The sequence below is a fragment of the Pteropus medius genome, unplaced genomic scaffold, assembly GCF_902729225.1.
Source record: "Pteropus medius unplaced genomic scaffold, Ma_sr-lr_union100, whole genome shotgun sequence".
NCBI lineage: Eukaryota > Metazoa > Chordata > Mammalia > Chiroptera > Pteropodidae > Pteropus > Pteropus medius.
Window position 1 is genome coordinate 9,443,875 of NW_024352783.1, and position 27,449 is coordinate 9,471,323.

The 27,449-nt window shown below is 46.4% G+C and overlaps 1 protein-coding gene across 8 annotated transcripts in view; it reads left to right on the forward strand.

Moving 5' to 3' along the window:
• Window positions 1-27,449, forward strand: part of TOM1L2 (target of myb1 like 2 membrane trafficking protein) — a 125,711-nt gene that overhangs the window by 74,571 nt on the left and 23,691 nt on the right. For 5 of the 8 annotated variants that reach the window (XR_005649573.1, XM_039847553.1, XM_039847555.1 and 2 more), the window contains exons 4-7: window positions 4,715-4,864; window positions 12,959-13,093; window positions 14,579-14,737; window positions 17,526-17,642. Coding sequence is in view for 7 of the 8 variants with exons in the window: in XM_039847553.1 (XP_039703487.1) it covers window positions 4,715-4,864; window positions 12,959-13,093; window positions 14,579-14,737; window positions 17,526-17,642 (561 nt within the window). In the remaining variant the exon portion in view is untranslated. The remainder of the gene's footprint in view (window positions 1-4,714; window positions 4,865-12,958; window positions 13,094-14,578; window positions 14,738-17,525; window positions 17,643-27,449) is intronic. The other 3 variants (XM_039847558.1, XM_039847559.1, XM_039847556.1) reach the window with 2 other exon arrangements.

The following is a 27,449-nucleotide window of genomic DNA, read 5'->3' on the forward strand; positions in this document are numbered from 1 at the left end:
GTGTGGTGATAGCATTTAAGGTCTACTTTCCTAACAACTTTCAAATAGTATTATTAATTGTAGTCACCATGCTATGCATTAGATCCCCAGGACTTACTCATATTATAGCTGGGAGTTTGTACCCTTGGACCAACATCTCTCTTTTTCCCCTACCTCCTGGCCCCTGGTAGCACCATTCTACTCTCTTTTTCTATGAGTTCAGGTGTTTTTTGTTTTTTTTTAGATTCAGCATATAAGCAAGAACAGACAGTATATGTCATTCTCTATCTGACTTATTTTACTTAGCATAATGACCTCAAGGTTCACCCATGTTGTTGGGGAAAACAGGATTTCCTTCCTTTTTATGGCTGAATAATATTTTGTTGTATGTAGTATATACCATATTTTCTTTATCCATTCATCCATAAATGGACACTTATGTTGTTTCCATGTCTTGACTATTGTGAATGATGCTGCAGTGAACATGGAGGTGCATGTAACTTTTCGAGTTAGTTTTTTCGTTTTCTTCAAATTAATACCCAGGAGTAGAATCTCTGGATCATATGGTAGTTCTATTTTTAATTTTTTGAGGAATCACCGTACTGTTTTCCATAGTGGCTGCACCAATTTACATTCTCACCAAGAGTGCAAAAGGGTTCCCTTTTCTCCACTTCCTGGTGAACATTTCTTGTCTCTTGTCTTTTCGATAATAGGCATTCTTTCAAGTGTTAGATGATATCTCATTGTGATTTTGAATTGCATTTCCCTTATGATTAGTCAAGTCTAGCATCTTTTCATGTACTTGTTGGCCATTTATGTATCTTTGGAAAAATTTCTATTTAACTCTTTTGCCCATTTTTTAATTAATTAAGTAATTAATTTTTTTATGGCGACATTCATTAATGAAATCCGGTAAGTTTCAGCTGTCTTTTGCCCATTTTAAAATAGAATTGTTTGTTTGTTTTTTGTTATTGGTCTGTATAGGTTCCTTATGCATATTGTATATTAACTCCTCATCAGATAGTTTGCAAACATTTTCTCCCATTCTGTGGGTTGCCTTTGCAATTTTCCCAATTGTTTTTCCTGTTGCACAGAAGCTTTTCAGTTTGATGTAATTCTACTTGTTTATTTTCGTTTTTGTTGCCTTTGCTTTTGGTATGATATCCAAAAAATCTTTGCTGAGATCAATGTCAAGGAGCTATTCCTCTATGTTCTTTTAATAGTTTTACAGTTTTGGATCTTATATTTAAGCCTTTAGTCCATTTTGAGCTAATTTTTATTAGTGGTAAGATAGGGGTATGATTTTATTCTTCTGCATATTGATATCCAGTTTTCCCAGCACCATTCATTGAAGATCGTTTTCCCCATTGAGTCTTCTTGGCTCCCTTGTCAAATATTAGTTGACCATATAGGCGTGAGATTATTTCTGGACCCTTGATTCTGTTCCATTGGTCTATGTATCTATTTTTATGCCCGTACCACACTGTTTTGATTACTATAACTTTGCGATATAGTTTGAAATCAGGCAATTGATGCCTCCAGCTTTATTCTTCTTTCTCAGGATTGCTTTGGCTATTCAGGGTCTTTGTAGTTCCATACAAATTTTAGGATTGCTTTTCTATTTCTGTGAAATCTTTAGATGGTTTTGGGAAGTATGGACATTTTAACAATATTAATTCTTCCAATCCATGAACACAAGATATCTTTCCATTTATTTGTATCTTTAATTCTCTCATCAATGTCTTATAATTTTCAGTGTACAGATCTTCCATATCTTTGATGAAATTTATTCCTAAGTATTTAATTTAATTTTAATTTTAGTGGTCAGGTCTTCCCTGCAAATCCACCAGTGCTGCTGGGAGAATTATGAAATGTGCAGATCTCTAGTACCTCCACCAAAGGCCTCAGCCTGGTGCATGTTGCATGGTCTCATATCTGCTTTTATGGTTTCTCTGTCTTTGTCTTCACTTACTCTGTTAGTCGTTCTCAGTCCTGCTCATTGTGGGCCTTTCTTCACTTCATACCTGTACACATCAAAATTGTTAATATTTATTCAAAATAGGAGCCCTGTGGGGCTCACTGCTCGGGCCTTAGCGTATGGACTAAAACATCTGTTTCTGTTTGCTTAGGGGCACCTTTTGCTTACTCTGTGAGCTTTGGCTGCAGCTAGAAAATTGCCACTGTGTGTTTCATGTCCTATAACCCATAGGGCAGATATTCCAAGGGCCTTTTTGGTAGAGTGGCTTAAAGTGGGTCGCTGGGCCTCCTTAGGCTGAATGCCTCTTGCCAGTCAGGGAGGACCTCCTGAATCTCCTTTTCTGTGAGGCTTTGGGGCTGCTCTGTAGCACACCCAACCTCTGTCCAGGACATTTCCAAGTCTGTGTATCTGAGCCCCAAAGTGTCTTACTTTAAAGTCTGCTGCACAGGAAAATGCAAGGACGTGCTTCCTAAAGGTGAAGAGTACATCCTGGCCCACTGGTGCCCTGAGCGTGGAGGCAGAGCTTTAGCCACCCTGCCACCTCAGGCTTCCTGGTCCTCTTTTCCCATGTTCTTTCTCACCACCCTTGCTCTTCCCCAGCTTCTTATCTTTCCTTTCTTCTTGCTCATCATGAAATAAAACATTTTTCCTGCCACCTACCTTGGCCCCAGCAGCCCATTGCCTGCATAGGTAAAGTTAGGAGGCGGGTTTTAGAGGATCCTAAAAAGAAGGATGATTATGAATTCCTTAAAGGCAGGAAGAACCCCTGTCATTCATCTAGGCAGCTCCCACTATGAGAGAGAATGCCGGTTGCCTCATAGTCACCTGGAGTCCAGCATGAGCAGAGTCTGAAAAAGAGAATGCCCCCGCGGCTGAGGAAAACCTCAGCAAGGATGCTGAGCTTCAGTGTTTTCCTTGGCAGGCCGAGCGGAACCCAGAATCTCCCACGGAGCAGGCAGCAGTGGGAAAGGAACAGTTATGACTGGTGTGGAGCTGCCAGACTCAGGACAACTTCCAGCTTTGGCCTCCTCAAGTGAACTTAACTGACATCTCCAAGCCTCAGCTTCCTCATCTCTACAATGGGATGATACCCACCTTACAGGGCTATTTCAAGGACCAAATGAGGAAACAAGAAATCTAGCATATTTTGTCTATTGTCTCTTAGAAGAAAGCTGTGAGGGAGGGATGGCCCCATGGCCTCACTGTGGGTGAAGAAATGAGGGCTCCAGAGAGGGCTGGTCGGCATTCCCATCCTGAGTCTGGCACTGTCCAGCAGCTTTTACCTAGACCAGTTTCTTCACCTTTCTAAGCCTCTTAACTGTAAGGAAATATGATAATAATACCTATTTAAAGAGAATTAGTTGTAAGAATTGAATGAAATTATATATAGTGTGCAAGAATCCCTCACGGTGCCTCACATGTAGTCTGCATTCAGTTAATGTTAAAGTTATGGACCTTTCTTTATGGCCATGTTTTGTCAAGGTGATGCCTTATTGTATGAACCCAGCCCTGTGGAATGACTGCATAAGGTAACCAGTGGTCAGTTTGGGCAAATGAGAATAACTGAATCAGTCAGAAATGTCTCCTTTTGCTGGTTATGTACTTCCAAGGAGGCATTTCCCACTAGTTGACTGTGGCATTGGGGGATGCTGGCATGGGAATGGCCAGATAACCGTATGAGTTGGTTTATAGAGAGCTAAGAAATTCAGAAAGCTGTGTTCAAGACTGGAGAGACCTTCAGTTAATACCTCTGAATTCCAGGGGGACTCTCCCTGGTCCTGCGGAGACTGAGAAGCTACACCTTTACTTGGGTGTGTGTGTACCACAGCCTTATTAACAGTAATTATGTTATTGTAGTTCTAATTTACTGGCCCCTCACCTATGCAGGGCACTTGCTAGGGGCTTCGGACATTCTCATCCCTACTACAGTCATGCAAGGGAGTGTTCCCGTGCCTGCTTTACAGACGAGGAGGCTGAGGCTCAGACAGACTGGTCCTAAGCCATTCAGGGATAAAGTGGTGGAGCTGAGATTCAAGCCCACACTGGCCATCTGGTCAGAATCCACACACGGCATGCTTTTCTGAATGGCTAAGGCCTGTGTAACTAATTTTTCCAGAATGAGCAGGGTTTAAAGGTCAACAGGCAGCTGAGGCCAACAAATTATTTATTAAACGTGGAAATTTCTTTGTCATTGTCAATTTTAGTTGCGGAAGCAGGGTTCTGTGGGGTGTGTGATGTATGATGTGTGATGTGTGTGAGGTGTGTGTATGTATGTGTTTGCTTGCTTCCTCACATACAAGGGCCAATAATTCATTGAGTAATTCAGGCTGTCACAGCAGCCTTTTCTTGTGACAGAGCCTGTGTCCCATTGGCTAATGTCTCACATTTGGTAGCACAGAGAGGAGTTAAAATGCTAATTTTCAGGGACCACTCAGTCATTTTGATCTCATTGAAACACCAGCATCCTTCTCATGCAAAACCAGTGCCTCAATTACCAACTAATTGCCTGATTATTGTGCAGAGACTGGAGACTTCAGTCAGCAAGGGACTGCCCATATTCCCCAGGAACAACTGAATTAGAGTGTGAGGATGCCTGTGCCATTTAGATTTAGCTCTAAATGAGATCATCATCAGAAAAAAATGATCTGGAAGGAGGAAAGAGGGATGGTGGTGGTGGAAATTCAGCTGCCTTCCTCGATTCCTGCTGGCTCCTCTGCCTCCCACAGTAGTGACCTCTTTCCTTTCCTCCCACATCAGGTCCTAGAGACATGTGTGAAGAACTGTGGCCATCGCTTCCACGTCCTGGTGGCCAACCGAGATTTCATTGACAGTGTTCTGGTCAAAATCATCTCTCCCAAGAATAGTCCTCCCACCATTGTACAGGACAAGGTGCTCGCTCTGATCCAGGTATGTGGGCTCTTCTTGTCCAGCTTTTGGGATGGAGTAAGGTGGTACTTCTAATCAATGAGTCCTCATGCTTGCCCATACTTTGGAGGAAAGAATGGAGGCTTCTGAGTTTAGATATTTGTTGCAAAATACTTCGTTTTTACAGTCATCCTACGGGAATGAAACCCTAAGCATTGGGGCTCTCCAGCCAGTTGACAGCCTTCACTGAAGTTTTCTGGGTGTCTGGCCCTCTGCTGCCCACAAGGGCAAGTATGTGTGGTGGTGGGTGGTGGTGGTGGGGCGCTTGATAGGCCTCTGAGCCATCAGGGACAATGGAGAGTAGGAAGGGCCATATTAGAGCCATATGCAGGGCCGGCAAGTCACAGGGTAAGGGCCAACTCTAGGGCAGACAGGGAAGAAGGGGGGAGATGGTGTTAAGGAGTGATTTAATGAGATGATATTTTTGTCGGACCCTGAAGGATGATGAGGAACTTCGTGGAAAGTTCAGAGTGTGAGAAGCATCACAGGCAAAGACAATAGCATGTGCAAAGGCCCAGAAGCATCAAAAAGAGCAGTTGACACAGTTGGAATGTCTTCATTATTAATTACTCTGTAACAAATTACCCCAAAACTTGGCAGCTTAAAACAACAAATGTTTATTGTCTCATAGTTTTTGTGGGTCGGGAATTCAGGAGCAGCTTAGCTAGGTGATTCTGGTTCAGAAGCTCTCGTGAAGTTTCAATTAAGATATTGGCCAGGATTGCCTTCTCTGAAGACTCAGCTGGAGCTGGAGGAGCTACTTCCAAGGTGGCTAACCCACATGGCTGTTGGTGGGAGACCTCAGTTCTTTGCCATTGGTTGGAGGCCTGAATTTCTCACCGTGTGGACCTCTTGAGTGTCCTTGTGACACAGTAGCTGGTTTTCCCTAGAACAAGTGATCTAAGAGCAAGTGAGGAAGAAGCTGCAGAGCCTGTTAGTACCGGGTCTCAGAAGTCACACGCTATCTTTCAGTCATAATCTGTTAGAAGGGAGTCACCAGGTCCAGCCTCGAAGTAAGGGAATTAAGCTACATCTCTGAAGAGAAGAGGATGTTTTAAAACTATCACATGGAAAGTCGAGTGTAATGAATGTCTGGGGCCAGGAGATGAGGTGAGAAGGATGGTCAGGGCTTATGGGCCACACATATGCCGAGGAGTTTGTGCTTTGTCCCATAGGCAGTGAGGAATGTTTCTGAGCTGGGTGTACTCAGTCAGATCTGGATTTTAGACTGAGCTCCCTGGTGACAGGGAGGAAGGCACATATGTCAAAAAGCACATCTAATACGGGGCGATTAGTGCTGCGGTCGAGAAAAGATGAGGGCCACAGGAGCCGAGGAGAGGGGAGACCAACCCAGGGGATGGGGGTGGGGCTGAGAAGGCAGGGGGCAGTGTGATCAGAGGGCGAGCACTGGGGCTCTAGAGGTGGTGGTGGCAACTGAGGCTAGAGAGCCAAAGAGCCTGCTGGCTTTGTCCTTTTTATCTACACCCTGTACCTGAAAATCCTCTCCAGCTCTTAGGGTAGTTGGCTCCTCTCCATCATTCAGACAGCCCTCAGACATCTCCCACCAACCAGTTTATAGCACACATCACACATTCTCTCTCTTCAATCACCCTCTTATATGGTCTTCAGGTACTTCTCTGCTAACTTTTCTATCATCTGCCTCACTCTGAGCTCCTTGAGAATCCAGGGTCGTTATATTCCCAGGGTCTAGAGCAGTTGACTTTGTAGAGTAGGTGTTCAATAAGTTGTTGTTTTTATTAATGAATGGATGAATGTAACTTCCTGGAACTCTAAGAAAGGGAAGAGTGGGTGACAGCCCAGCCCCTCCCATGCTTCTTTAGGTTGTGCCTATCCCTTCATTCTGCCCACGAAGCACCTTTTATTCTCTATTCTCTCTCTCTCTCTCTCTCTCTCTCTCTCTCTCTCTCTCTCTCTGTCCTCTGTCTCTCTCTCTCACACACACACACACACACCTGCATAAATCCTCATTCCTACCTCCCCCCCTACATCCCCAACAACCCCCTCATTCTGGACTTCCCCAGTATACTCCCCTACCTCAACACTCCCAGTATTTGATGTCTGGAAAATGAATAGTAACTTTTTTTCAAAAGATAGGGCATCTCAGCCTGAACTGTGCAAGCCCACAGTGGCCACAGGCAAGGTGTCTCTGGAGTCAGACCTGGAAGGAACACTTCCTGTGACCAAGCCCAGTGGGTATAGTTGGCTGCCCCCTGGCAAGCACAGTCATGGCAAAGGTCATGATCTATGCTCCCCCATGCTGACTGCGTGAGGATCTGGCTGAGAGCAAAGGCTGTACTTGCTGTTGCACATGGCTCTCCCCATGAGACACCAAGCCCACCCACCCTGCCCTGACCTCCAAAACTTGTCCCATCAGGGTCATTACCTCCTCCCAGCAGTGTTTCTACCCTCTGTGTAACCTTGGCAGGTACTTTAACTTCTCAGGGCTTCTACCTCCTTATCTATAAAATGGGGGCTTGCAATCCTGTCTTTCTGCTCCCAGCCCTGCGTTTGTGAGATCAGCCCAGAGCAGCACAGTGACCCACACCCATGTTCTGATGCCTCCCCCTGCTGGCCTGGCAGCAGCATGTGCACTGGCCCTCAGAGACGAGCAGGATTGGGCCTTGAGGGCCTCACAGGCTCCTATCAGACCAGGATACACTGGACAAAGTCTCCCAGGACCAGCTGGGAAAACACAAGGGACTTTAGGTAAGGGTACTTCCAGGTGGGCTTGAGTACCTAACTGGGGAGAGTTCTTTCTGTCCAGGTTTTAAAGCTTCCTAAAGAACTTTCATCTTTGGCTATGGCTAACCAATGCGGAGAAAAGCAGGCAGAATTTAGAGCGGGCGGATTGGCTTTTGTAATAGGGTGGACAAAAGAATAAATAGGATCAGCCTCTTCTTTTCTTTCACTTTTTATTGAATTATATATACAGGAAATCGCATATTAAAAGAGCGTATACAACTTGATAAATTTTTACAAACTGAACATACCCATGTAACCAGCCCCTATGTCATGAAGCAGAATATGACCCCCACCCCAAAAACCCCTACATCCCTGGGATGACCACCCAAATAACTTCTCACAGAATAGGTGGGTTCTTCCTGTTCTTAAACTTCGTCTGTGAATTCTTCACCAGGGCTCTGTTGTGTTTGCGTGTCTGGCCCCACTGCATGTGGGGCCTCACCTCATCACTGGGTATCCTCACATCATTGCTCACATCACTGTGCTGAGTCTGCTGCATGAATTCATCATAATTTATTTATCTCTCCCACTGTTGTTAGGTACTTGGTGTTTTCAGTTTTAGGCTATTATGAAGAATGCCGCTATGAACATCTAGCGCATATCTTTAGGTAAACATATATATTCATGTTTATCGGGTATATATTAAGTCGAATATGTGAAATTGCCACCTTCATTGGTAAGAAATGGTCGAGTATTAGCAATTTCATGTGGTTCAACCTCATACCTAGGAGTGAAATTGCTGGGTGATGGGAAATGCCCGAGCTCTCGTTTGGTGCTTGCACCAGCAGTCTCACCAGCGTTCTCTCCCACCAGCATGAGAATTTAGCTGCTTCACATCCTTACCAATCATGATATCTTCTTCATTACAGTCTATCTGTTGAGTATGTAGAAGTATTGCATCCTGTCAACCTTTTTTAACCCCTTTGAGAAAGAAGATGATTTTATTTACAAGTTGAATATACTTTAAAAAACTGCACAAGTCCCCCAGGGAGTCTGATAATCCTCCCTGGGAGAGAGTGCTGCTCCCACTGTGAGACAAGAATTGGTGGGGGAGGGGGATTATGCTAACTATATATGAAAATTAAAAAAATTTTTTTTAATTAAAAAAAGAAAAGAATGGGGAGTGGCTCTAGAGTGTAGTGGTTAGCATGTCTGCTTTACACACAGAAGGTCCTGGGTTCGCGCCCCAGGTGGAGCCAGGGACCATACCCCGGGTGCACCAGGCCCCAGGTGCGCCAAGCCCCCTGAGCGCGCCGGGGGCGCCAGGCCCCGGGTACACACTGCGAGTGTGTGAGAGGAGACACTCCGCCTTCAGAGATCCAGTTCTTAAGGGGAAACGGCAACATCCATTGATTAGGGGTGGAAGTTGGGGTGGGGGGGTAGACTAAAGAGGGAGAAAAAAATGTAACAAAAGAATGGGGGTGAGAGTGACAGACCACTGGCTTCCTTGCTAGCCTGGGAATGGCAGCAGGCCATCATATAATTCCAGCTAGACTGAAGAAAGGTTCAGCTAAATATATGGGTGCCAGAGCTCTTGACAGATTCTCTTCACCATCCTTATTATCAGGACATTTCTTGGTTCTCTTTTGAGCCCAGCTTTTAAGAAGTGGAGCTGGGTCAGTACTAGCTCTGCCCTCAGGGAGTATGATTCTGGAAGCCTTTACCCAACCCAGGTGTGAGGGCTCAGTGGGCCTACCCCGCTGTGGGTGTTTGACCTTTTGAGATGGAGCCTGTCTCTTTGGTAGCATGGGAGGAAAGATGTTGAGAGCAGAGCAACCTTATGAGCAACCTGCCAACTCTCTCACTCCTGGCCTTCTAACTTCCCACAACTTTTAGCTTTTACCCTACTTATGATCCCATGGTTGCATTACTTTCTGTTTCCTCATGCTAAGTCCTGTTTATTGAGAAGACAAGAAGGATACTCCTACTCTATGCCATCCCTCAGCCTTCCATTGAAATTATTTTCAGAAACAGAAGTGATATCATCCTGATAAAGTGACCTCATTGTGACCATGCCTCTACTGCTTCTCTTCCCCATTTGCGCTCCCCCACCACCTCTGCCCCAGCAATAGAGTCTAAAAATACTCTTTCCACTGAAAGTTTTTCTTTCTATTGAAGAAAGTAAGCTGATGGGGGTGTGGGTGTGGTGGGGTGGGGGACGGTAGGAGAAACTGGAGGTATTGTGTTCTCAGAAGGTGTTAGAGACCTGGTGGCTGGCCTTGACCAGATTCTGTGTGGACCGGCAGCTATCTGGGGACTCTGTCGCTGGAACACAAAGTCTGGTCCAGGGGCATAAGCAGAACATGACAGAAACTTTACTTTATCCAAAGAACAGAACCATAGTTTAAATCGGTAATTATTTATTGATCTGAAATTTGATGATTTAAAACTGTCAAAACTTGAGCGGTACAGAAATGAATAGGATATGGTTCATGTTTGTATAACGTTTTAGTCTGAGGTTTGGTATATAATCTAAAAGGAACCAAGAGGATAAAAGCATGACTTTCTCTCTTTTTTTCTCTTCGTTAGCCCTTCTTCTGGGTCTTTCAATCTCATGACACTGTAGGCACAGGCAGGAAAAGGGAGAATTACGTAAAGAGCAGTGAGGTGGCCACCCAGTTATTAACCAGCCAGTGCCTGTGACAGGGACCCCTCAGAGGGTGCCAGCACTGACCCGTCCCTCTGCTTTCTGATAGGGCAGCTTGTCAGCACAATCCCTGCGGCTCCCAGGCTTCAGTTTGGGGACTCGGAGTGAACCAGACCTCCTAAGGTTTTCCATCACTCCCCTAGAGCGGAGTCTCCATTCTCAGCTGGGTCGGCTGTCTTGTGGGGCTCCTGCTTTATCAGTATCACCTCCGTTTGTTGACAGCCTAAGTGGCCATCTTCCTCTGTTTTCTGAAGTATGACAATAAGGCTGCTTAGTAACTGTGAGGACTAAATTCAGTCTAACTTGACAAATGTTGACTGACTGCCTTATCTGTGCAAGGGTGAAACTCGAAGTGTGCCTTCAAAGGTATGACCTGGTGGAGACAGGAGCACATGTATTTGGGCATTGTCCTAGGAAGATGCTAAAGTCACACAGCATCTCTAAATTTCTTCTACTTCTGTGTTTCTGCATATAGGACTGTTCCTTTAAAGGTGCCTCCGCATTCCCCTGTTGGCATCAGAATCTTGTTCAGTAGAGAATATTGCCATGAACATATGTTCTGTTAGCAGCCACCTCACCTAAACTGCACAGGGGTTCTATACAGGGGTTTGAAATAGCAGCTGGTGGGAAGGGTGTGGATTAGTCAAAACTGCTTGGTTGCAAATAACAGATGCCAACTCCAGCTTGCCTAGGCAAAGAGGAGAGTATGTCATAACAAGGCAGGGCTTCCCACAACCCTGGAGTTTGACAGGGCCTGGAGAAGGAACAGAAGGGATCAGGAAATCCTCTAACTCCTCTCCTGTATGTCTGCCCCTCTCAGTACACCAACTGCACCTTTCCAAGTGCACAGGTCCTGAGCTGGCACATGGCTGCCTCCCAGGGTCCGCATCTATAGAGGACAGTTTTACCTACCCAGAAAGCAGCCCAGAAATCCCCAGGACCAGACCAAGCTCCTGTGAGGAGGAGAAGCTGATTGGCTCAACTTGGGATGTGTTTCCCCTCCTCTCCTGGTACCATAGAAGAGGGCCTATTGACTCGCTGCTTGGACACATAGCACAAGAATTATACACTGACTGGAGAGAAGAGCGATGGTTCTTTAATCTTCATTCTTCTTATCTCATATTTAGCCGGGATGGAGACCAAAATAAATTGAAAGGGGTCCCCTAAGCTGTTTGTCCTCCCATAGACATAGAGGTCTAAAGCAGCACCAGGAAAAACTATCATGCTTTTTTCTCCCCGGCCTCCCATAGTAGGCTGTGAAACTAGTCTTAGACGCTAAAGTTTAGGCACTAAATTCAAATGTTAGCACATTTTGAAGCTGGAGTTACAGGACTCAACTGGAATTGGAATCAGGTGGCTGCAGCCAAAGCAGTTGATGGAGGACTGGGCTTCTGGAGCATTCCCCAGGGACAGGCCTCCTGCAATGCTGCTCTACAGCTGGTGTTCCAGACAGGCCTCAGCAGGCATCTTCAGGCCTACTCAGAATCCAGAAGGAAGTGTTGGCCAAGAGGGGCTGTCCTGTTGCAGGATGTCAAATCCCTGAGTCTGCAAATTAAATAAGTAGATCAAGGAGATACATCAGTCATAATTAACAAGGCTTTTGGGAAATTGACCTTTTAACTTCAGATGGGTCTGCTGGTTAGAGATAGAGTTTCTGTGGCTGTCTCGGGATTGGTTGGAACAGATTGCTGGAGCCAGGGAGGCAGTTAAATGCTCAAGACAATAGAATTGGCAGCAGAACTGTGCGCGCCAGAGGCTCTGCCTTCTCCTCTGGGTACGTATGGTGACAGGACAGCTCTGAAGAGCTGGGCCCCATTAGGGAAGCCCTTTGGGTTGATTTCTCTTTTTAAAAATATATTTTGTAACTTCCAAAGAACAGAATATTTTTAAAAATTTGTTTGAAGAGTTTCATGAATCAGTGATGAGTTGCAATCTATTCAATATTTGTCTTACCTCTCTGTTGTGATTTCATCTAAGGGAATACAGTGGTCATGCTTTCCAGTGGAATTTCAATGTGGGCACCTGTGTGCTGACATTGTGGGCAGCACAGGGCACTCCCACCCCTGAGCCTCAGTCATCTCACCTGTCAGAGTGGGGGCTGGACTAGGCAGTCTCAGCTTTAGTGTTCTCATCTACTAAGGAAACCTAGAGTTAGCCTTTATTTCCAGTCATACATCAATTTCTCCTTTCTTTTCTGCTCAATTTGCCTGTGATTTCTGCTTCCACTGATGAGAGCTCTGCGGAGCAGAGTACAGAGGTGAACATGCTTGTAGACCAAGGTCCAGTGGTAGCCTCAAGGCACAGCAAGGAGGTGTCCCCTTCATGCCTCTCAGCTAAACATCACCAGGAATTTATTTTCTTGATATTAAGGAAATGCCTGCATTTTAGAATGCACCACAGAGCTTCTCCAAGAAAATACTACATGCTGAATTAAGTTTTGTGTTTTTATTCACGCTCAACAGCACCATTAAAAACCAAGCTTTTGCCCGCCGCATCATAGCAGTGCTGGCAGGAGAGAAACAGAATAGGTTTGGCCAGGGTGATTGGCGTTCTAGTGTAGGAGAGCACTGGCCTCTGAAAGAGGACCTGGGCTGCTTTGGGTTTTCAAGCACTGTGAGAGCCCTTGGTGAGAAAGGCTTCCTAATAGACCTCTTTTATCCTCCCAGGCCTGGGCTGATGCCTTTCGAAGCAGTCCTGACCTCACAGGTGTTGTGCATATATATGAGGAGCTGAAGAGGAAAGGGGTCGAGTTTCCTATGGCGGATTTGGACGCTCTGTCTCCCATACACACACCACAGCGGGTAAGCTTCCAGCTGGCATTTTCTAGGAAGACCTATTGCAGAACAGGCAAGCCACTGCCACCACCCTTCTGCCGCTTCATTTGAATTATTCAGCTTGTCATCATGCTTTCATAAAGCTTGAGGGCATTTCTTTTTCATAACAAGGGGATTGCAGGAGTGAGACAGCTGGTTGACTGGTGATTAAGTGGCAGCAGTGTCTCCCCCCAGTTTCCACACTGACGGTGGAAGAATATAATAGAGGAATCAGTTCAGACGTTTTTCATGGAAATGGTTGCTTGGGCGGAGCCATCCTGTGAGGATCGTTAGCACCTGCTTTTCAGAGGCTCCAGAAATCTAGTGTGGGGATGCCAGCATCCCCCTTTGAGATATCAGAGCACCTCAATGATGGCAATGCAGAGCTGCTGACTACGTCACTGAGCATGGGCAAAGAGCAGTTTTTGTTTTTTTCAAATGTACAAGTTACTCAGATGGATCTAAATAGATCCAGAGCCATTATCAAATGGATCTGAAATTTATTTTGAGCTATGAATCTTCAGCATCAGCCCCAGACATCACTGAATTCCATCAGCCTTGGGATTCAAAGCCCATGGAAAACCCATTTAGAGGCCTCCTGCTGAAGCTCCTACAACATGGGGCAGCTCTGTGCTTCAGGATTAAAAGCATGCAGGAGAAACCATTCATCTTATTTCAGATAAGCTAGTACGTACCACTACTGGCTGGGAATCAGCCCTGGCCAGGGGAAGAGCCAGGAAGCTCCAGGGTCTGGGAGAGGCACCTTGTCTCAGAACACTCTTTCTTATTGGCCCCTGTTTGCCCATCTTTGAAACAGGAGTAAGAAGGACAGCATGTCTGTGTAGGTCTCTCATGTGAACACAATGTTCAGGATGTTATTGGAGATGCCCAAAGGGCAAACACAAGGAATTGTAGTTTTTCAAAGCAGTATTTTCATTATGATCCCTCCAAACCACTTACTATGCTTTGTGGAATAAACACATAACCTGTTTTATTCTTCTAATAATGACACAGAACAGTGTTGTTGTTTCTATAATTACAAAGGACGTTCAGTAAATTGCATAATTACTATTTATAGTAGTCCACTTGTAAGGGCCAAAATGTAATTTTCTGGTACCAAATAAGGATTCATGAGTAGCAAAACTTAATAGCAGTCCCCTTCTACTGGGATCTCTAGGTGGTCCTAATGAAACCATGACCAGAGCTCTCACCGAGTGCTCTCGCTGTTGCCTTTCGGAGTTGCTTTGCTTGGCTGTGAGGTATGTAGAGGGAGGAGCCACTGGTAACCCCCTTCTCAGATGGAGAGACTGGGGGCAGAGGGCTTCCTTGAGCATAACAGGTCAGCAGTAAAGCTGGGCCCCCACCTCTTTGTAGGCAGCTGTGGTGGGAAGTGCTGCCGTGGGTGGGGTAGATGCCAGACCCAGTTGCACAGGCAGCCCAAGTGAATGGAGGACTTTGCTATTGCCGTGCCAGAGTGTCCCTGAAGTGGATCCAGCCACGACCATGCCCAGGTCCCAATCGCAGCAGAGGACGAGCACCAGCTCCTATTCTTCGCCTCCTCCTGCTCCCTACTCCGCTCCACAGGCCCCGGCTCTGAGTGTGACTGGCGCCATCACAGCCAATTCAGAACAGGTACTTGCATATTTCTAGGCCATAGGCTGCCAGCCAGCTGTCCTCATTCACTCTTCCAAGAGACACGTACAGAGGCCTTCCCAGACCAGGTACTGTGCTAAGTGCCAGTGACACGCAGATGGAAGGATTCAGCCCCCTCTCCTGAGGCCTCATAGTTGTGTGGGGGAGACAGGTGTAAAGACAGTCAGAACAGTGTGGTCACTCTGTGGTAGGATTGGTACCTGAGTGCTCTGAGCCCAGAGTTGAGCAGTGCCTTGAAGGCAGCCCTGCAAGCTGATGTTGCTGAGGTTATTGAAGCTGAAGTAGGGCCTTGTCAGGCGAGGTGTGGTCCAGAGGTACAGAGAAGCGTGGTGCTCTAGGGAATAGCAGGTGGATGGTTTAGAGAATAGGTGCAGGTACAGGGTCCAGGTGGGGAGGAAATTATGGCAGAAGGTGAGGCCAAAAGCACAGGAATGGAGTTGTGAATAGGTCTGTGTGTCATGCAGAGAGGTTTCGATCTAACAAGCATAAGAGGCCGGTGACCCAGTCAGCCAGGTACCTGTGGAGGCAGAGGCTAAGACAGGGAGGCCTTCAGGAAGTACTCTTCCTGTCTTTATCCCAAACATTGCCTGCCTTTCATGAGTAATTTTCTGAGACGTTAATGCTGTTTAACTCCAAACTGGATTTTTTAAAGATGATTTGTGGAGACTGGTCTTTAGGTGAATCTCTAGAATTTCCATTAGTTAAAATTTGAGATTTGGTCAGACTTGAAAATAAATCTATCCAATGTTTATATTTTTTAAATCCTTATTTAGTATCTGTAACAATGTCATTATTACAGAACCTCATTTAAACAGAGGAGTCAAGCGATTCTGTCTGGTTAATGGAAGTGTTATGCCAGGGCCCTGCACACCTCAGCACTCTGCCAGCTCCAAGGAAGGAGCATGGTGTGAGCAGAAGGAGGTGAACTGAAGTCAGACCGGCCTGGACTAAGTCTCCACTCTGCTACCTACTGTGAGGCTTCGGCAGATCATTTAGCCTCAGTCTCCTGTCAGTAGAATAGGGCAGTAGTCCTTCCTTCTTACCCCATGGAGCAGCCATGGGCTTGAGGAGGGCCTCATAATAAGCTGAAGGAGGGCCTCGTAATAATCAGCTAAGTGATATGTGCATTACTAAGGGGGGGGCAGTTGAAACCTACAGATGAAACTTGGGGTTTACGTTAACTGTGGGCCTTGCTTCCCTGAACTCTGCCCTTTTTCATTACTCAGAATGGTCAGGATCAGGCTTCCAAGGGCAGCTCTGGGGAAGAAGATCTCTGGCTCCAGGCTCTGCTCCCATGGGCAAACTGTGCCCCCTTCTGCTCAGAGGGAGGGTGAATGTGTTTGAAATTGGATGGCCACGAGACCCTCCACTAAGTCCCTATTAATGTGCATGGGAGCTCCGGAGGGGCCCTCCCAGCAGCCAGAACAGTGGAGAGGAGGGTTTAGAATGGATGAGTGAACAGAGTATTGCCCCTGGGGGAAAATGAAAACAGAAACAAGCAGGGAGCCAGCCTGACGTAGAGGACCCCAGGGCTTCAGAGCCCACATGGTTTCTAACTGTTACAGTCCTAGAACTCCCTGGCCAGAAACCTCTTCTCAGCCAAGATGCGGGCCTTCCATCCGTCAGGCAGAGGAAGAGGCAGAGAGGAGCCTCTCGGGAGAGTCATCACCTTGGTTGACCATTCATCCATCTGTCCATCTAATAAACATTTATCGAGGCCTCCTGTCCCTGTCCCTTTGCTGAGGGTACAGACTTCAATCCAGCAGAGCCCCTGGCCCCAGAAGCTTGGCACAGGATGGGGGGGCGCCCTGCAGAAGGAGGTGGCAGTGCTGGGTTGCACCTCAGGGAGAGGCAGGGGAGAGGGGTCAGATGCAGTTAAGAGCAATAGCAAAATCCAGCTCTCCGGACATTCTACCAGGAAAAGGACCTAATCAATATTGGGTATATGTGTGTGTCGATACTGTGTGAGCATTTTCACATCAGTCACAGCAACCCTGTAAAGTATGGGTGTTATTATCACCTTTCCACAGGTGAGGAAACTGAGGCTCAGAGAAGTTAAGGTCTATTTTTATGGTGTCCTTGCTGCAAGAGAAATGGTCCAGGCCCAGGCTTCGGGGAGCTCTGTTGAATGGGCAGGTTGGGTAGCTTTCAAGGGGTCGTGTTATCCCTTGGTAGGGTGCCGAATGGGAAGGAGGTCTCCCCTGTAGTCTTCTCTCGGTCCTTCTCCTTCACTCTTGCCACACCAGAAAGGTACAGTTAATGCTGGCCAGCCTCTCAGAGGACCATAGCATTTAGATCATAAACTCCTAGGTGCCAGAGTCTCTAACTATCAGGTCCCGCAACAAGGATCCCAACCCTGAAGGGATCACATGCACTCCATCACTTGCACTTGAAAAGCAGAAACAGAGGCCTGAGAGAATAATTCTCTACTTAAGTTTCTGTAGTGGGAGAGCTGAGACTGCAAACCAGCTCGGTCCATTCTGGACTCGATGTGCTTTCTCTGCGTGGCACTGCCTCAGTGTCATGGACAGACCCTGCAATGACAAACTTTAGAAACCAGAGCTCTCTGAGGTGGCCTCACTCTCCCATTCAGTCCTCTCTCAGAGCTGCATTCATCTCACATGCAGACCAGAGTGAGACGAGAAGCCTTCATCTGTTGTACTCATTCAGAAGTGTGACCTCGATGTCACAGTGAGTGGAACTATCACCAGCCAGGCGTAGGTTGACTGACCTATCCTTCCTGCTTCCATTCTCCTGGCCCCAACAGATTACTAGGCTGCGGAGCGAACTGGACATTGTTCGAGGAAACACAAAAGTCATGTCTGAGATGTTAACGGAAATGGTCCCTGGGCAGGAGGATTCGTCTGATCTGGAGTTGCTACAGGTGAGGGGACCTCATCTTTTGGGTGCTCCGGGCCTGAGGATACAGCAGTGAAGGAGAGACTGAGTCCATGTAGGCCCACACTCAGCCTCACACTTCCTAGGAATGGTCAGAGGTCGATACCAGGTTTTCTCTTTTTTATTTTTTTAATAACATTTTTTTCCTGATTATAAAATACCAGTTGCAGAATACGTGCCATGGAAAGAGAATGGAAGTACAAAGAAGAAAATGATTCTTTAATGCCAGCATCCACAAGTAACCACTGTGGTTCTGATATGTTTTCTTTCAGACTTTACTATGTTTATTTCCAATGTAGTTGAGATGATATTATTTGTACGATTTTGTGTATCACTTTGCTCCCTCAACATTACGTCACAAACATTTGCAACAGGACCTTCAACCTTTCCTGCACATAGGAGCCTGTCTAGTCACATCTTACCCACCCCGCCCACCCCCCTGACATTCCTGAGACTGAGATGAAGATGAAGATGAATCTCCTTTCCTTTTCCTGAACACTAAGGATTCCCAGGCTGAGGTTGCTCACTGGGCTGTCTACCTCTGGGCTCCCTGCAGATCTGGGATCACGGCAGAAAGGGGTCCAGGAGCAGGGCTGACCTGTGGGGACGCCCCCAGACTTTTGCAGGAGATCTTGCCTCAGGCCTGTTTCCCAGGCCAGCCAGGCCCAGAGCTAGAAACCAGATCTCTACCATACCCATCTAAGATGACTGTGGAATTTGTAGAAAATGGCAGCGACACTGCCCTTAGAAGCAGTGACCCTGAAGGAGTGGAGAAAGGGTACTGTAAACTGCAAGTGGCAGGGTTCTTGAGTAGACAGGCCAGGAGCCAGACTGGCCTGGCTAACTGGCCTGAGTGCTTCATGACGTACCTGCTGCTGCTATTCTTGTTTGGCATTGTCATCAGTCTTGGTCCCCTAAGTGCTACACCTCCCACCCTGCTGTTGGCACACACTTGCAGCCTGCGAAAGCTCAGCTCTGATGGCTCTGTCCTTCAGTAATGCACACAGCCAGAGTGGCTGCACCTGGTCCCAAGCCGTTTCTTATTGTGCCCCCCTCATCCTCGAAAGCCATCATTAGCTCCTGGGGTTGAGGATAGATGGAGGCCTGTTTTGGGCCTAACGCAGAGCAAAGCCCTAGAAGCACAGAGATGCGTGGGCCGAGATCCCTGTTCTGGAAGAGCTTACAGCCTAGTGCAGGAGACAGAAGAACAGCTCATCTCCATGAAACCATGATATCAGGCTGCTTTTGAAGCCAAGATGCGTACTCTCTGCCAGCCTGAGCGAGGAGCCCTGAGTGGCTCCTCCCTAGTTTCCAGACTCTGATACCTGCAGCAGACCTGGCTTACCTCAGTTGAGCAGATCCAGCTGTCCACATGCCACACTCTATGGGACCCAGCATCTCATTAATACATCACTGGCCTCCATTCCCAGCCTGCAGTCAGGAGTTCTTCACGGCAGTACTGAAGGCGCCGGAATCTGAGGTCAGTCCAGAAACAGTCCAGAAACTGAGAGGGCCTCTTGAGGCAGCTTGGTGCTGTGTCAGCATCAGAATTCCTGCTGACAAGGGGTTTGCAGTGGACAGAGCTGAGCTCCTGGCAGCAGGGGGTAGGCTGAACAAAGCCAACATACTTCCAGACAGCCAGAGCAGACCTAGACAGCAAGAATACTCTGTGTGTGTGCATGTGTGTCTGTGTGTGTGTGTTTTTAAAACAAGCCCATCAGCCAAGACAAACAGAACATAATCGCCTGGCGTCAGCTCAGTTTTCAAAAATAGGTTGCTTCCCATGACGTTTCCTTCCCTCTGTTTTGTTCCAACTCTGAGCCTACCAGCCCTCACTGCTATCTTATAAATCAAACAGAGAAAGAATGGTTCTGGGTACCAGTGGGAGGCCGTCCTTTCAGCATGGGAGATTAAGGAGTCCGGCAGCTCTGTGTGAACAGACACAGCTCCCCTGGCTTCTGGCCTCGCTTCTCAGTTATTCCTGACATCTTTCCTCCTTTTCTTCTCCTGGTGGTCAGAAACCAGCTGGGCGGGGTCCCCCAAGGGTCAGGGCCACACCCGACGGCGAGCCTTCCACATGGGAAAATGGCACAGTCTTCTTGGAAAGTAAAGGGATCAGAATATGCCCTGAAGACCCCTCAGGCGAGTTGGAGGGCAGCCAATGCTCAGGGTAGAAGCTGTCCAGAGCTCGCAGTGCTGGCCAGAGCCATGGAAATAAACACATTTGTCACCAACCCAAATATTCACGCCAACAGAAGCTGCTCCCCACTTGAGTGTAAATTGCTGGGTAGGAGGTGGAGGAAATGGGAAGAGAGGAAATTGGAGGTGTCAGCCCCAGGATGCACTGGTGTGACTGACCATAATTATGAGTGGGTCATGTCCCGATTGCTTCCTGCACATCACAAAGCACTTTCAGGTGTAGCCTCACCACAGCCCAGCAGAGCAGCAAAGAAGCTTGGTGGGAAGAGCTGTTTGCCTGAGGACTCTTTGGTTGCTAACTTGTAGTTGAGAGAGGCTGAGGCCATTCCACTACACTGTGCTTTCGGCTTAGCTGGATCCCCCAGGGTAACTAAGGAAGGATGCCCAGAAGGAACATAGCAACTCCTCTCAGTGTGTGGAACTCTGCTTTGAGTTGGCCAAGACCTTCTAGGCAACTAGTCTAGCTCTACACCTGTGCTCAGATTCCTTCAGCAGCAGCTCGCCTAGTGCCTGCCTCATTTTTCTTAACATCCTCAACAACAGGCTATTCGGGTCAGCCCACGGAAGGACTTCCGTTTCCAATCACATGTCTTGGTTAGACTTTGGGAAGCAGCACAGCAGGGCAGGATGTACAAGGGCTGAGAAGTCACTGGATTCACGTCTGGGGTCCAACCACTGATGAGCTGGGTGGCTCTCAGCAAGTCCCCTATCCCTAGGAGTCTGGACTAATCACTGACACATGGGCAGGATTGGCAATCATCTCTTTACAGTGCTAGCACAGTGCCAAGCGCAGGCAAGTCATCTACAAGTCTTTTGTGATTATTACTGGCACAGCCTTCTACACATCAAGCTAAAGTCTGTCTCCCTATAACTGCTCTCCTGGTCTGTCTTTGTTAACAACAGAACAAAACAAATCACTCTTTCACATGGGAGGTCCTTAAATATCTGAAGACTGCCCACAGCCCAGTCTCTGTGTGGCATAGATGTGGCTGTTGGCAGTTCTCAGCAGGAAGCAGACATTATAAAATCAATAGCCTCCATCAACTGAAAACCCTCTATCTCTTTCTCATGTGGCTGTTAAGCCATATCTTCCCTATTCTGTGCATAGGCATTTGGGTCTGGGTTTAAAATTTATGTCTGCATCTATGTCTGCTAAAGTTCATGCCCTTACTTGAAGCCTGTGAGTCCAGCTTTTTGTCTCTCCCAAATTAGCTTCTTGAGCTTTGTCTTCAATTAATAATAACTTAATTAATTCAATGATGCTAAAAAAAGAAGCCTTCCTCCATGTTGTTTCTTCAAGTAGCAGATGGTACATCCCCCTCTTGCTTCTTGCTTCTTGCTTCTTCCATCTCATTTCAACAAAAGACTGAATGTCCAGGATCATTTTCTCTAGAGAATCCTAGTTTATTCTACATGTTTAGTTTCATTAGTACCCTTTCTCTCCAACAAAAAATTTTTTCTCCCTCCCGTTTTCTTTGCAGCTAAAGGATGCAGATCTTCAGGCCGTTATTCCATGCTCCTTAGAACTTAGAGAAAGTTCAGAGGACATCTGTAATGATGATTAAAAGGTGGTTTGTGAGGTGGGGATGAGAGTGTCCCTTGAAGAAAAGATAAAGGCATTGGGATTAATTAGAAAAGACAGGATATTTTAATAAGATGTTCTGATAGAGAGAGAGCTTTAGCATAAAGAACAGTAACCAGCTGTTCTCCCTCTCTGTTGAGAACCAGATATAGAAGGAGACCAAAGCTGAAATCTTCAGCATTTAGGAAATTCCTGTCCCAGCTGTTGCACGGTGGGAAAGACCACCTGGGCAAGCTGTGGTTTCTTAGTGTCTCAGGACTGGAGGAGAGTCACTCTGTCTGAGAGATGTGGAGGTGGAAAGAGGCAGAGGAAGGTTTCCCAGCTGTGCCTGCCGTGGTCTGGCTGTGGATGACCCCATGGAGACCATGCAGGTGTCTGGCTGGCGTTTGTGGTGGCAGAAATCTTAACATTCTGGTCTTCCTCTCTCCTTCACTCTCTTTGCCTTTTTTCTTCCTGTTTAATTTTTTTTTAAGACAGTAACTTAAAAGGTTAAAGCACAGAGATGGTAAACTCTCTCTGCAGAGATCTCTAGAAATCCCTGGTTCAGAAGCCCCAGGCCAGACTCACTGGGCCTGCCCCTGGGTGCTCCTCTGATACTGGCGCGCGCAAGGCTCTGCCTGTCAGGTCCTGGGCCGTCTCACCCAGCTCGAGGCAGTAGGGAGAGAGGTAGCAAATGCAAGGACAAAGCAGATGTTTACCTGGTGCTTACAATTCTTGAGATCACTGCATTCTCTCTTCCTTTAAGCTGAGGTTATAATGTTAGAGCTAGCAGAAGTCTCAGAAATCATCTAGCGTTTCCCCAAACATTTCCGTAAAGTGATGGAACTTTTTTCTCCACAAACAATATTCTCCAGAGAACTGCAATGTTTAAAACAGATAAAAGCAGAGCCACCCCAGCTGCCATAAGTTTGGGTGCTCCAAACCCCATGCTGTGGAGGCACCTTGGTGGCCCTCTGCAGAGCTTCACCATTTCTCCAATACACTTGTTTTACCCAGAGAAAAACAGGCCCAGAGAGTGCTGGAGGCCTGCAGACCGGTTTGCTTCACAGCTGCTTGCTGCCTGCCACTTGGTCCCAAGCATCCAGAAGGGACTGGGCTCTGTCAGGGAGTGTGGATCCCACCCTGCTGTCTTCCGTCTGCTGGTCCCGGTGTTTGGGGCATTTAGAGCCGTGTTTTTGAGACATTCCTGCAGTCTTCTGAGGGGTCTGGCTTCATTCTCCTTTGGCTCTAGTGGACTATCCTTGAGGCCTGCTCTTTGTCCTGTGGCTTCTGCCTTTAGGGTGAGGGAGGGGCTGGTCTTCAGTTATTGGAGATAAGTACTAGCCAGAGGCTCTGCTGGAGGAGTTCCCTTGACATGGAGGGACAGTGCTGACTAGAGGTGTGTCTAGAGTGCTGTGGGAGTTGAGGAGGGAGAGTGGTGGTAGGGCCTCCAGAAAATATTCCGGGTATATAGGGAGATGGTAACTGGGTAGATAAGTGGTAAAGCTGGCACTGTGAAATGTTAATGGTAGAATCTAGGTTTTGGGTATATGCTATTCACCATAAAATTCTTTTAGCTTTGCTTTATGTTTGAAAATTTTAAAAAATTTATTTATTTTTATTAATTTCAATGTAATTACAGCATATTGGTTAGATATCTATATAGTTTATAAAACCATCCCCCCAATTGCTCCCTCCCTCCCCTGACCCTCCACCTAGCCAATGTATTCATGTTAATTGCATTCCCTGTGCAGTGCTCCCCATCCCCATGACCCTCCATCAGCTACTAATTTTTACTTCTTTAACCCTTCACCCCATTCTCCCGGCCCCCTAAACTCCTTCCACTCTGTTTATCACCAAATCGTCCACTATATTTGTGAGTTTGTTTTTATTAGTTTGTTCTTTTTATTCCTTAGATTCCACATACAAGTGAAATCATATAGTGTTTATCTTTCTCTGACTTAAATACCTTCTAGGTCCATCAAAGCAATATCTTTTTCCAATCCCTTCCTTTTAGTCTGTGCGTGTCTTTTAATCTGAAGTGAGTCTCTTACAGGTAACATGTAGGGGTCTTGTTTTTCTTTCCATTCATCCACTCTTTTGATTGGAGCACTTAATTCTTTTTCCATTTGAGGTACTTATTGATAGAAATGTAGTTGTTACCATTCTTTATTCCTGTTTTTGATACATGTTTTTTTCTTTTTAAAGAAGTCCCTCCAACATTTCCTGTAATACTGGCTTGGTGGTGATAAATTTCTTTAGCTTATTTTTGTCTGGGAAGCTCTTTATCTGCCCTTCAACTCTAAATGATAGCTTTGCTGGATAAATTATTCTTGGTTGTAGATCCTGGGTCTTCAACCTGTCGAATATTTTTCACCAAGCCCTTCTGTCCTGCATAGTTTGTTTTGAGAAATCAGCTGCCAGTCTTATGGGTTTTCCCTTATAAATAACTATCTGTTTTTCTCTTGCAGCTTTTAAGATTCTTTCTTTGTATTTAACCTTTGGCATTTTAATTATGATGTGTCTTGGTGTAGGCCTCTTTGGATCCCTGATTTTTGGAATTCTCCGAGCTTCCTGGGGTTTTATGTTTATTTCCTTCACCAGGTTAGGGAAGTTTTCCATCCTTATTTCTTCAATCAGCTGTTCAACATCTTGATTTTCTTCAGTTACGCAGATCAGACGGATATTTGGACCCTTAATAGAGTCCCATATGCTTCTTAAATTATTTTTATAGTCTTGGCCTCATCTCTTGCCAGTCTAATTGTGTGTCCTTGGCTTTCTCATCCTCTAGACAGGGCATTTGATCTTTTTCTTTATTCACTCTAGTTATCCCTTTGTTTATTCCATGAATATATTTCTCATCTCAGAGAGTATGTTCTTCATTTCAGACTGGTGCCCTTTTATAATTTCCATTTCCATTTTTCTGTATTTTATCTCTTTGTTGAAGTTCTCATTGAATTTAACCAAAAGTCCATAGAGCATCTTTATAACCAGTGTTAGATTACTTGAATCCATTAGATCTGGATCTCTGTTCTGTTCTCTCATATGGTTTCTGCTTCTTTGTCTTCCCATTTGGCTGCCTTTCCATGTCTGTTTCTATGTACTAAGCAAAACTCTTAAGTCTCCTGGTCTTATTAGTGTGAATTTGTGAAGTAGGTGTTCAGTGGTATGGTCCTCAGAGAGGCTCAGCTGCAGGCCATACTTAGCCCAAGTCTCTGCCCCTCTGGGTCCACCTGTTAAGATTCAGCAAGCAATCCACAGATGCTGTGCTTATAGTTGCCTCAAAAGGCCACACCAGAAATGGAGGCCAGCTGCCCCCAGTGTGAGTCCGGGTGCTGCTCAGCAAGGAGCACCTGACTCACTGAAGATACATTTGGATGTGGATTGGATGGGGCCATGAGTTGGGGGAGGTGGGGTTTCAGGGAATCCTCTAGGTAGAGCGACCACTGTTATCCAGTTTGATGACCTCACGGGTATGGGGGTGCAGTGTCCGGTACACTGGCAAGGGGGAGGGCTCAACAGGGAACAGTGGATACGGCCGGCACTTCAGTACAGAATGAGTCTCGCCTTGGCCCTCACTCTGACAATGTCTCCCTGTAAGTCCCTGGTGCCCCGCATGCAGCTGAATCGGCACTGGTGTTCAGAGCAAGCAGATCCATCACCGCAAAAATCCGCTTGTGGACGTGGCCCCTATAAGAGGCTTCTGCCTCTGCCGCAGCTTCCATCTCACTCAGCCACTCGAGGCCAGGCAGCCCTGCATCCTCGCCCCATCTTACCTTCTGCTGTTGCAGGGTGATTTCTTGGACTTCTCCCTAGTTGTATGGCTTGTTCATCAAGATCCCAGGTGACTTCTTTCCTTGCTGCTGCTCCTTGTTTCCGTTATAACTTTGATTTGGTCGCCAGAGGGATGAACAGAACCTCTATCATCGATGCTATTTTGGTTCCCTCCTCATAGTGCGAATCTATGTTTGAAAAATTTTATGACTAAATGTTGGGGTGAAGAAATATCTGAGGGCCTTAAAGGATGAGTAGGAATTTGTTTGATGGAAAAGGAGGAGAGGAACATTGCAGACAGAGGGTTGACTTCTCAGGGACCCCTGAGCCATATTGGCAAGTGCCTGAAGCTATCTGCTGTTCTAAAAAATTTGAAGTGTGTTTGGAGAAAACCCATGGGCTCTGAGAGATGATGCTGCAAGCTTCTGCAAGAGTGGCCTTGGACCTGTTTTCCATGACTACTGCATTACCCTGGCTTCTAGGTTCTACATCTTAGAATTGGCCTACAATGTGGATGGGAAGTGACTGACCTCTTCCCTTTTCCCTTCCCAACCCAGGAATCCAGGGCTTGCTCCTTGGCCACGAGCACCAGACACTGCCACACTTCCATGTCCTGGGACTGTCTGGTGGGGCTGCCTTTGCTGGAGAGAGTATGCCCGTAGCTGAGACTCAAGATCCTTTTGTTCATCAGAGATTTTTTTTTTTTTTTAATAGGCACTTCAAGTACTGGTCTCATTTGCACCAGTCACATGCACATCCAGGGAGAGGGAGTGACATGCACAGTGGGTTCGCGGCAGACAGCAGAAAGGCAGGCACTGTATCTCTTTCCTCTGTCCTGCCACCTAGCCTCCTTTGTCTCTCAGTTCTAGCTTTCCCAGTCTTCCATCCATGATCTTTGGCCAGGTCTCCAGTATTTCTTCCAAAGCGCTGGGCAAGATCTGCTGCCCAAGTATTGGTCTTTTAAAGTTAACCTAGATTCATGTTCCTTTGTTAGTTAGTGCTAAGTAGCTGCTCCCTACACTCTAACCATGTATTGTAAATACTTTGATTATTTACATTATCACTTCAGTCCTGGCTCTCAGAATCCTTCACATAGTCTAATATGATTGCTTCTTTCATAAGTTCCGGCATTCTTATTTTTTATTTTTTACATATGTTTTAATGTTAAAGCTCTGACTTCATTTTAGCATCATTCATGAGCATACTTTATTTCTGTAATTAGGGTTTCCATTGTGGTTTTGGCCCTTTTGTGTGCTGTGATTTTCCTTGTAGTGACTGGATTTGACCTGTGAGAGTCCACTGGCACCCATGGCAGTTATTGTGTGGCAGTCCATTACTGAGACCAGGCCAGGCTCTGAGGCCCAGGCCAGTTCTCCAGTGCCCCTCTTCTGGCTAGCCTGGTGACATGAGCCATTCACAGTGGTAGAGAGCAGGTATTTTTGTGGTATTCTATTCTTTACTGGACATTAGCATTCTCTGCAATTCAATTTTGATATTCACCTCTTGTTATTAATTCTAATACTTGTGTTTGTGTTTATAAATTCTTACTACTGGGTCACTGGGGCCTGGGATGAGTCGTAGAGAGGGAAAATTGGATTCTAGATGAACAAGAATTTTCTATTCTCTGAGTGAAGGGTGCTGGGAAGAAGGCTGAGCTGATATGGATAACTGAGCGAAGACAGTGAGGGGGAGCTAGTGGTTTGAGTGGACCAAGGGTTCAGAGCACTTTAGAGTCAAGGTCCACATTTCTTCCCCTCCAGCCCCAGCCTGGTTCTGACCTGCCCCTCCTCCGTTTCTCTGCTGCTTATGAGAATGCTACCACCTGCCTGGGCTGGTTTGGCCTGGATGCAGCTGGCACCTGAAACTCGAGGAGAGTATGGGGAAGGAGAGAGGGATTGTAAGTATCTAGTGATTCACTAGAAGGCCCCCCGCCCCCATTTTTCCAGAAATGATCCTGCCTTCACCAAAACCTAGAATGTCAGTCTTGGTAGAATCAAGAGTGAGACTATGTTCATAGGAAAAAACAGAAGGTCCAGACACTGGGCTCGCTATCCCCGTAGATCAAGAGAGACAGTACCATTCTGGCTGTGCACAGGGCTAGCAACAGGGTAGAACCAAAACAAATGGCAGTGTTTCCATAACCAACTCAAAGGGCCCAGCAAGCCAGAGAATCTCTGAATGAAGCTTTTTTCCTTTGAACATCAGACTCTTTTTGTATCCAACTGCCTAAATCTAAGTACCTTACGTATTGAAAAATAC